The sequence below is a fragment of the Schistocerca nitens genome, chromosome 1 (genome assembly GCF_023898315.1).
Source record: "Schistocerca nitens isolate TAMUIC-IGC-003100 chromosome 1, iqSchNite1.1, whole genome shotgun sequence".
Classification (NCBI taxonomy): domain Eukaryota; kingdom Metazoa; phylum Arthropoda; class Insecta; order Orthoptera; family Acrididae; genus Schistocerca; species Schistocerca nitens.
The window spans coordinates 592,030,435-592,041,764 of NC_064614.1; the positions used below are offsets into that span (position 1 = coordinate 592,030,435).

The 11,330-nt window shown below is 36.5% G+C and overlaps 1 protein-coding gene across 2 annotated transcripts in view; it reads right to left on the reverse strand.

Moving 5' to 3' along the window:
* The window catches only part of LOC126255935 (USP6 N-terminal-like protein), a 158,794-nt gene extending 150,242 nt beyond the window's left edge, over window positions 1–8,552 (reverse strand). For both annotated transcript variants that reach the window (XM_049955441.1, XM_049955442.1), the window contains exon 1: window positions 7,772–8,552. In XM_049955441.1, coding sequence (XP_049811398.1) covers window positions 7,772–7,926 — 155 coding nt within the window. In that variant the 5' untranslated portion in view covers window positions 7,927–8,552. The remainder of the gene's footprint in view (window positions 1–7,771) is intronic.
* Window positions 8,553–11,330: the final 2,778 nt, after the last annotated feature.

An 11,330-nucleotide genomic window follows, 5' to 3' on the forward strand; every position in this document is an offset into this window, starting at 1 on the left:
AAAATATTTTGTTGGCGCCAACCTACACAGGGAGAAATGATCACCACAATAAAATAAGGAAAATCAGAGCTAGCACAGAAAGATATGGGTGTTCAGTTTTTCCACACGCTGTCTGAGAGTGGAATAACGGAGAACTAGTGTGAAGTTGGTGCGATGAACCCACTGCCAGGCACCAGAGTGTGATTTGCAAAGTCCTGATGTATATATAGGAACAAGATGAATGTACAGGACTCAATGCCTGACAATAGAGTAGCAGAGAGTAGCTGGCTAGTGTGTAGAAGGGGAACACAAAATAGGATGTGACCATGGATAGAGGTGTGTGTAGAACATAGTCTACTGAAGGTTGAAGGATACAAAAATGTGATGACATTATGTGCATTTCAGTGATGGTGATGATGGAAAAGGAAGGGATTCTGAGTCCCAGTTGTATACACTGTGCAGTAGCAGTTGACCATTGTGTGTTCAGCAGCAAGCTGTTGCCTCTTATAATACATACTGTGATCATTAATATTGGTGGATTCTTGCTAGGTGGCCCAGACCAAATAAAGAGATGTGAGTACCAGACCAAATAAAGAGATGTGAGTACGAACAGAAAAACTTACATATCAATGTAGAAAAACATTTTTATCAATGTCGCTGTCATCACAGATAGTACTGCTGTTGATAAACACAAATGAATCACAAGACTGGAATAAGTCGTGATGGGTGAGTAAATAAGTTAAATGTAAATTCAAAACTTTGCAAAGATATGACAAAGCAAGGGGTTGAGTGGGAGCAGGGATAGCTCAAGCATGAGCTAAGTATTTTGTTGGTTTCATAGACTGTAAAATAAAACTCTTTTGGATAGGTAATACAAAAATTCTGATTAGGCAATACTCCCTCAAATATAATTACACACAAATTAAGACAATATCGAAACGATACATATGATAATACACACAAAAGCGCCAAAGAAACTGTATAGGCATGCATATTCAAATACAGAGATATGTAAACAGGCAGAATTACAGCGCTGCATTTGGCAACACCAATATAAGGAAATAAGTATCTGGCACAGTTGTCAGATCGGTTACTGCTGCTGCAATGGCAGGTTATCAAGATTTAAATAAGTTTGAAAGTGGTGTTATAGTCGATGCACGAGCGATGGGAAACGGCATCTCTGAGGTAGCGATGAAGTGAGGATTTCCCTGTATGACCATTTCACGCGTGTACCGTGAATATTAGGAATCTGGTAAAACATGAATTCTCCAACATCAATGTAGCTGGAAAAAGATCCAGGAAGAACAGGACCAATGACGATTGCAGAGACTCATTCAACATGACAGAAGTGGAATCTTCCGCAAATTGCTGCGGATTTCAATGATGGGCCGTCAACAAGTGTCAGTGTGTGAACCATTCTACAGAAAATCACTGATATGGGCTTTCGGAGCCGAAGGCCCACTCTTGTACCCTTGATGACTGCACGACGCAAAGCTTTACACGTTGCCTGGGCTTGTAAACCCTGACATTGGACTGCTGATGACTGGAAACATGTTGCCTGGCCGGATGACTCATTTCAAATTGTATCGAGTGGATGGATGTGTACGGGTACGGAGACAAGCTCATGAATCCATGGACCCTGCATGTCAGCAGGGTACTGTTCAAGCTGGTGAAAGCTCTGTAATGGTGTCGGTGTATGCTGTTGGAGCGATACTGGATCCCTGATATGTCTAGATACAACTGACAGGTGACACGTACGTAAGTGTTCTTGCTGATCACCTGCACCCACTCATGTCTACTGTGCATTCTGACGGATTTGGGAAATTCCAGCAGGACAATGTGACACCCCGCACTTCCAGAATAGCTACAGAGTGGCTCCAGGAACACTCTTCTCAGTTTAAACACTTCCACTGGCCACCCCATGTGTGGACATTATTGAGCCTATCTGGGATATTTTGCTACGTACTGTTCAGAAGAGATCTCCACCCCCTCGTACTCTTACAGATTTATGGACAGCCCTGCAGGATTCATGGTGTCAGATCCCTCTAACACTGCTTCAGAGATTAGTGGAGTCCATGTCATGTTGCAGCACTCCTGCATGCTTGTGGGGGCTCTACAAGATATTAGGCAGGAGTACCAGTTTCTTTGGCTCTTCAGTGTAGTATATGGTCAAAGGTTAATTGAAACTTGTAGAAAACATAACCTGGTCTCAAAATCAATATGTTTAAAAATGAAACCTCACAAATTAAAAAACCTGGAAACACCCTGATTTTTGAAAGGGTGAATGGCAACTGGACCATGTACGCATGGATAAATTTCACCATCATGAAATCTACAAAGTCCAAGTTTTAACGAGTGAAGACTCAGGACCAGACCACTATGTTGTGCACATCAAAATAAAATAACACCAATGGTTAAGAAAATATCCAAGAAAAAAAGTAGAAGAAAATTCGATCCAACCATCTTAATAAAACACGAGGAATACACTAGGAATTCAGGTGAAGGATCTATCAACTATAATACGCTAGAGGAATCAACCAAAATTAAAATCCATAACAGAAGAGTGGGCTCCAATAAATCCCAGGAAGAAACATGAGCGGTGGAATGAAGAATGCGACCAGGCATTAGAAAGAAGACACCAAGCTTGGATGAAGCATCAAGCCCAAAAGTCTGAAGGATCACATCTATAACTAATTAAATAAAGAAAGTCAACCCATAAAATCATCAGATAGACAAAACGCAAACATCTTAAAAATACCGTAGAAAAGACAGAAGAGAACTTCCAGAAGAAACAGTCAAGAGATTATTACAAAATCTTTGGGAGATATCTTAAAAAGTATGATTCCCCAACATTGATGCTGAGAGATGTCAGGAAAGTTGATGCATAGTAATCAGGAAAATACAGAGATCCTTGCACAGTCTTTCATCAAACTTAAATTGTGATGACCCACTGGAAACATTTCAAGAGACACTGAAGCATCTATTTTAACCAACCAGACCTAATAGATACTCTAACTATCAATGAGGTAGAAATCACAATTCAAGAACTAAAAAATTACAAGGCATGTTGTGAAGACCACGTATTCGCAGAAATCTGGAAGAATGCTGGAAAAGCTGTGGTTCTAAATCTCCAACAACATCTAATTGAAATGCGGATCAAAGAGAAAATTCCAGGGCACTGGACCTCAGGAATAATCCATCCATTATTTAAAAAAGGAGACAGAACCAGGTCAGATAATGACAAGAGGAATAACCCTTCTGGACTGCACATACAAAATTTTCTCCTGCATAATTTACAATAGGATCAAAAACATTCTGGAACCACAACTTGGAGAATATCAAGGAGGATCTTGATAAATTTTAGCCTGAAATTAATAATGGAGTATTGCAAGTGTAGAAACAAACGTTATTCATCTCATCCATAGATTTAAAAAAGCATATGATAGTGAATCATAGACCCACACTTCTAAAAATCCTTATATCATATGGCCTCCATCCCAAACTGGTAAGACTCATTCAGCTAACTTTAACTAACACAAATTCAAAGGTCAAGTTCAGAGGAGAAATGTCACAAGCTTTAAAAATGAAAATAGGACTCAGACAAGGTGATGGATTGTCCCCTTTGCTTTTTGATGTGGCCCTCGATTACATCATGACAATCTGCCAAAAAGAAAATCCGTGTAAAATCAAAATTGGAGGAAAACCAGTAATATGAGCAAACTGCCTTGGGTTTGCTGATGATTTAGCTTTCTTAGCCCTTGACATGGAAGAAGTTTGTGCTCAGATAAAAAGTCTCCAGAAAATTGCTTCAAAAACAGGATTACAAACATCCTTTGAGAAAACTGAAATCATGCCCATGAAACCTTTTTGCATAGACCAAATCTTCATAAATGATCATGAAATTAACATAGTTCTACAATTTAAATATCTTGGAGAAATTATTTTGCACAACTTGGGTGAGACAGCAACATGGATAAATAGAACCAATTAAATGAAAAAAGAACAATTTCTAACCCGGTCAACATATAATAAGAAATGCCTGTCGATAGACACTAAGATCCAACATTATAAAACTGTAACTCTCCCAGAAGCAACTTATGCTTGTGAAACTCTGTTCCAAATTAAAAATGAAACAAGGAATTATCAGAACATGCATCAATAAAAGATACCAGGTTGATGGAGTCTGGAGAATCCTCCCTAATGAAACTGTCTATTGTGAGATTGACCCAACCACCAGCACAATGAAGAACAAAAGAATTTCATATTTCTTTCATGTCTTACAATTGCCTGACAACAGGATTTTAAAACAACTAGTGATGAGAAGTCTTGGAAAGAAGACAGGAGGACAGTGGGTCAAAGAAATTCAGCAATATCTTGAAGCAGTCAGACTCAGGATTATTGAGGCAGAGAACAGAACCAAAAGTAACACACTCATTATGAATCATAAATTTTCAGCAGAAATGACAGACAGAAGTCCAGTAGAGATTTCAGACAAGTTAAGAAAATTGTGTTCAGAACGAATGACAAAGTACTGGGCTGAGTGCAAGAAGCAAGTAGTCTAATCATCAAAGAGAAAGTGAACATGGAATGACTCAAGTGGTCCAATGTGGTCAATCAATTTAATAATAATAATAATAGGAAGATATTCCAATGGAAAGTAAACATCAGTTATTAACTGCTTCCTTCTGCACATCCAATCACGATTGTTATTTGACATGGAAAATAAATGAATGGTATACATCTAAAATACAGATTCAAGGAATGTGAAAATTCAACTGGTATTGGGAATCAGAGCCTATTAAATAACAAACTGCAATGTGGGGTTACTCTGTGCCACTTTTGGATTATTTTTCAAACAAAATCATGTCATGCATAGTAGTTTTGTGGAAAGACTTTTGAAAATGAGGATAGTCTGTTCGAAAACAAGGTAAAACCTATTTAGTAACATACAAGACATTGAAAAATTATTTTTGAAATTTTATAAAGTTTAAAAAAATTGGAAAAATGAAGTTGCTCAAGCGGATTACTTTGCTCCAACATTATTTAAAGACAGGGTAATGGCTTGGGGCAATGTTACCCCCTTTAAAGTTTATTGCATTACCTTAAGAGGTCACCATACATGAACACTTATGTACATTTCTGTATTAAAGGGACAAAAATGATGACAAAATCATGATAATGCAACTTTTTTATTTAAGATCTAAAAAAGTAATTCAGTGTCATTTTGTTATTAAACTAAAGACCAATTGTTCCTTAGGTATGCTGGTGTGTCAAAATGTCTGTGACTACACTAGAAAAACATTTAGCACAAATTCATCACCATTGACCAACTTTGGCACTGAGAAAAATGCATCTTTTGCTTCACTGTTTTGAGGGCTTTATACTTTCAGCTGTATAATCCCCTCTGTGAAAAAGTACATCTTTATTTACAGCCCATTTCCAGTTATTAATACATGGAATCACAGTATTAATGGGTGTACCATCTGCAATAAAGCTTTAATAACTGGGTAATGCTTATTTTCATGCTGTGTAATCACAAACACAACAATTTTCTTGCTGATTTGTATCAGTTTTCCTGTGGTTTTGATAGCCTCTCTTTGTTCACTGTAGAAACCACAAATAACTTCAATTTGGTATCTTTTGTATGGTTCCCAATCTTTGTGTTAACTTTCATCAAGAATTTGTTCCTCTAATACGTCTTCATCACTAAAATCAAGCACTGTCTGGATCTTTCTCCTCTTAAGTTGTTTACTAGTAGTTCTTATGACATTTCAGTGAAGTGATATTTCTTATGGATTCTACACATTCTTTCAGATGTTCAGTGCTATGAACTGCAAACTGGTTATGTCCTAGCTCCCATTTACAATTTTACTACACTATAACAACATTTTCAATGTAATAAGAATCATCCCAAGCTGAATCAGGTCTTAAATAAAGTAATTAAAATAATGTGTGGCTACTTTGATCCACTTTGTCAGTGGTGTAAAGTTGCCCAATTCTTTCCAGGAAATAAGCTTCATGGTTGTTTTACATCATAGTGAAAAATAACATGTATATTACAAGTTTGTGGGTATGCTTTAGACGATAAACAATTACTACACATACATAAATTATATTTGTCTTCTCTTTAAGTACTTTTCTGATAGCAAAACACCACTTATTCTTGACAAAAATAACCCAAAAATATAGTAGTACAGATTTTGCTAGCAGACAATATCCAAGACAGTGGGAGGCAGAATAACTCAAACATATGAGCTAGCAGAAACTCAACTGTTGGACAGAATCAAATCTGTTGCAAAATGTTTATTAGAATAGGTGCTAGGTAGGATTGAATCCTTTTTCAGAGTTGGAGAAAAGTTTTCCTCCTATGAGCAAAGTAGCCCTACTTTACCATATCACAGTAATCAGCACATGTGATTATAAATATTAATAAAGTAAGTTGCTAAAAAAACAGAAGGATGAGAAAGAATGTAGGCAGAGTCCAGTTTGTTAAACAATTTTACTTCACTGGTTGGTAAAGAAATTCATAGAATAATTGTACAAAGATTTGTCAAGATCACAAAAGAAAGCTTGGGAAAGAAGGGATGCATGGCAATTAATTGGCACTATACATACCATACGTGGCAACAAATTGTGTGCTATGAAATAAGGAAGGTTTTAGTTCTCTATTCTATCAATATCAATGCATTAGACATAGTGCACTAGCACTGGCAATGGTAGCATAAGCTAATGGTATTTACCTAAAGGTGTTTAAACAAATTGCCAAAATGTGTCAGGAGCCACTTCTTACAGTTTCTCATTGCATTATACTGTGGTACTCAACCAATAAAAATTAAGTTAAGAAAACTGAAACAGAAAAGAAGATAGTTGCCAGCTGTCAAGAGAACAGAAGAAATAAGTTTTAAAGCATGACAGTATTTAGTTGTGGTAATTGCCTAAATAGTTCTTTTAGTAAAAGAAAAATTTATACTGAAACTGGCATGTAAAATGTGCCAGAGGGAATCAAAACCACTCAAAACACTGTACTAAACAGACAGGGTAATGGTACAATTCTTATTTGATCAGAATAGAACCTGTTAATTTTGTCTCAAATATTATAAAACGTAACTACAAAACAGAGAGGTAGTATGAAAGAAAGGAAGACTTGGGATGTTTACATCCCACTGACAATGAGGTCACTATAGACTGCGCAGAAACTTGGAGAAAGTATGTCAGACATGCCCTTTAAGAGGAACCATTCGACTAAAGTAGTGTAAGGAAACCGAGGGAAACCAAAATCTGGATGGCAGAGTAAGAGATGGAGGAGGAGGGCCAGGGAAGGGGCATTTATGTTTTACTTTGCAGCCTTTAAATAACTGTTCTTGCATAATGATGAGTATGGCCCACTATATCATTAGAGGATTTGATAGTTAAACATGTAATTACAGCACATATTCTGTGCAAGTTATTGTTCAGTGGACACACATTCAATTTGGTTTCCATTTCTATGTTAAAGTGGAGTAACAGTTAATTCTAAAATAAGTTTATAAACAGTCAAATTAAAAATAAACACCAAATTGTTTACACTAAATTTTGCAGAGTGTGTAGGTCAGCAATTAAATACAGTATTTGGCAACATTTAAAAAACTGCTTATTTTTACCAAATACACGGCAAACCTTCAAGAAAGAAAAGGAATTTTTTGCCAACAGCATCCTACCCGAATATTTTTGTATATGACGAAACTATAATTTTGTGGAAAGCTATTAACTAAGTAGAAGGTATAGTGAAAAATCAATATATTCAGGTACTCACTGTATAAATCCATGTCGATCTGTAACATGATAAATTTCGAAGGCTGGATCCTCCCAGGGGTCAATCTGTGCTCCATTTTCTCGGCCCTTTTTGTAACGGCTCACAATACTGGCCCTCTCTTCCGCCGCTCTTTGCAGCAGCTCCTCTTCACTCATCCCGCATAAATGGAGATATCCGCGCCACACACCATCCCGGTATTCAACATCTGTACGCTATCACCCTATGTTCATTTCAGTTCCTGAAATTCTGAATATACCACAAATCTTACGTACCCGAAAGTAGATAAGTAGGTCACTTGGTGGTCTTCAAATAATTTCACTATTGTTACATGACTACAGCGATGTACACTATCTCAGACAGAGAAACAGAAACTGTATTCCGCCGATGCACGTACCCTACGTAAACTCCAATTGACAGGTGCCGCCTACCAAAATTTGTTACTTCACAGAAAGGTTGATCAGTTTAGTGACATGAACTAATATACCGGGCGGACTTCTCATCGTGATGAAAGATGCGAGCCATATGATTCTATGAAATAAATTCAAGCCATAAGCAATAAGTTTCCAATGTTTATTTGACAAACTGTCAGATGTGAACCTAGTTACCAACTTCCGAAGTCAAGCAATTAACGACACGAAATAGAAGTACGGCAGCATTGACGACAGCACTTCAATATTTTTATGACAATAACAAACATTACTAAAAAAAAAAATACACTTCACGTTTCGTTACAAATCAACTACCCTATCACGTACAGAATCCAGGCAACACATCTTTCGCCCACATGCTAAAACAGTCCATCGATAGATCGCAGCACTTTCTCGCTTGCTTCTATGATCATCTCTGGTTCGCGGGTCCTCGGCTGTTGATGAATTGTAAACGTATTATATGATTTGAAAAAATAATTTAAATCTAAAATTCTTCCTTTTACGATGAGAAGTATTAGCAAATATAGCATTTTTATGCCGTTCCTTTAGTGCAATCGATGGAATCATCAACATCCCAATTAAATAGTGAATTACGTTGTACTTTAATTGTATTTGGGATCATTAACATCGAGGTGCATCTACTCTGCGTAAAAAAAAGCCCAACTCATTTTAGTTGATTGACACGTATGCCAAATTCTATATCTATTATCATTAGTTCATATCTTAACAATGAGACGGTACTACTTACTGTTTCGCCGAGTTCACAATTTTCGCAAAACTTAGAACGATATATCGCTGATATTTTTAAATCACAACTTAATGTATTCTTTCTAAATTCCAAGTGAATCACCAAAAACTCTGTTTATTATATTTCATTATGGTCTACACGATGATAATTGTGATTGTTACCACAGTCTAACATGACCTGTTGTTACCACGGCCGCTTGTATCATAAATACGGCCGTGTTGTTCCTCACTGCGCCGAGATAACTTCGTCACCCATTATCTTAGGACACGAATCAAACGATGGGATCTGCCTAGTACAAACCACGCCGTAGTATGCGAGAAAGCCACGTCTTGTGTCTTATGAGGATTGTAATTTAAAAGTAGACTACATTTTTGAAGAGCATACATCACATTAACAATGGTATAGTTTTATTCTTCCCTGTTTATAAGTATGCTATAAGCATTAATAACGTTTAAAAGCTAGGTATCCGGTCAAATCGGTATGTGTTCACAACTAGAAAAATTATGTACTTAGTGTTCTGAAGTGTTATTCTTTTCTGTTTGCAGCTCGACGTTGAGTCAATGTCCAGATATGTATCACCTGTCAACCCAGCAGTTTTCCCACACCTTACTGTGGTGCTGTTGGGAATTGGTATATTTTTTACAGCGTGGCTATTCGTGTATGAGGTGACGAGTACCAAATTTACACGCGACATATTTAAAGAATTGCTTGTCGCGTTAGTGGCAGCAATATTTTCCGGTTCAGGAGTGTTGTTTCTACTTCTCTGGGTCGGGATATACGTATGAAGGTAAAAATACCAAAATCAAATGCCATCATGTTCAACTATAGCGTTACTTATTTGTGAATTACTTGGTTAAGTAAAAGAAATAGCTGTTATGAACTACAGGAAGGTGGAACATCGGCATTACCGAGGGTCTTTTTTTATTTATTTCTTTCCCTCTCCATCTGTCACTTCGGGATAGTATGCGTTAAGTTCCCTATTTTAGGAGTAAAATTGAAGCAAAATAGACATGTACAAAGTGTTTAAGAGCATTTATTAACCATTGCTTCATATTACTTCACGCAATGCACAAGATTCTTTATTTTAAAGCATGTCCTTGATAATTATCGTACAATTTATGCCAACATATGTACGGCGGGAAAGACTTGCGATATTATTATTATTATTGTTGTTAAACATGGCGAGGAAGTGAAGGGAGGAAATTGCTTTCGATGTTTAGTTGCTGCTTGCAGTGGCATAGCCTTTTGTTATTTCTAAATCGCGAGTGTTGAGCGGAAACAAAATGAAATTTATGTAAATATGGAATCCAACCTTGTGGTACTAACTTAGTGAACTAAAGCAGCTGTGCTGTATTTGAATATCTTAGAAGATACAGTTCCAGCTATTTCCGTATTATAAAATTGCCAGTTGTGGCAAATTAAAAAGTATTATGAACAGCAAAATTGTGTTGCATTGTTATTTTTTCCCAATAGTGTTAAGCCCAAATCATCATTGCAAAATGTTATCCTTAACTTTCTTTGGAAGTGCTAGTGGCTTGACACCACATTGCTGTGGAAGTGAGTGGACTGACTTCTTAGTTGCAAACTGTGACTGTCAATGGCACACCAAGAAATAGTTCCTGGTATAGTCCCTATCAATTCAAGCAGGCTAGGAAAACATCTAACCTTAATAGTCTCGGATGTTATTGAATTTAGCATATGTTAAAATGAAGGAGTAAGTAAGGAACAGAAATTTGTTTTCTCCAAAAAAAATTTTGCTTAGAGTTACAACCGTCCAAAGATGACACTGTGCTTACCATTTTGAAGATGCGAATTTTGGAAATTTTTTTTAAAATGCTGTATTCCTAGAAAAATTCTAAATATTATGTCGGGGTTTTTTTATTTGAAAGATAATTGATTTATGATTACAAAAAAATCCTCCATTTGGACTTGCCTGTCAAAATTCTTTTACTATAGCATTCTGAACTTTTTTATAATTTATGGAAATTTTTTTTTCAAAAATGCCAATGCATAATTTGTTTCTGTTGGTAGTACCATATAAGTTAGTTCTACATTCCCTGAAAAGGGGAGCCACTTCCAGTTTGAACAGGTTTTATAAACAACTGAAATTTTTGCCGTAGGGTGAAGTGGGGTAAGTGTAACCACATTTTGGCATAGTTCAACTTTGACACCAAATTGCTAACTTGTTATTGAAGATATGATTTTGAAATTTCTCATGCTTAAAGTTTGACTTATCGACTTTTAAACAATATACATTTTGTTTTTGAAAGAAAAAATTATATGGTCAAATAATTGTTTTCAAAATGTTGTGTTGTGAGGTTACACTTGCCCCATGGTTCGGGGCAAGTGTAACCCCGCATTGTTGTACCCATAAAGAGCATTG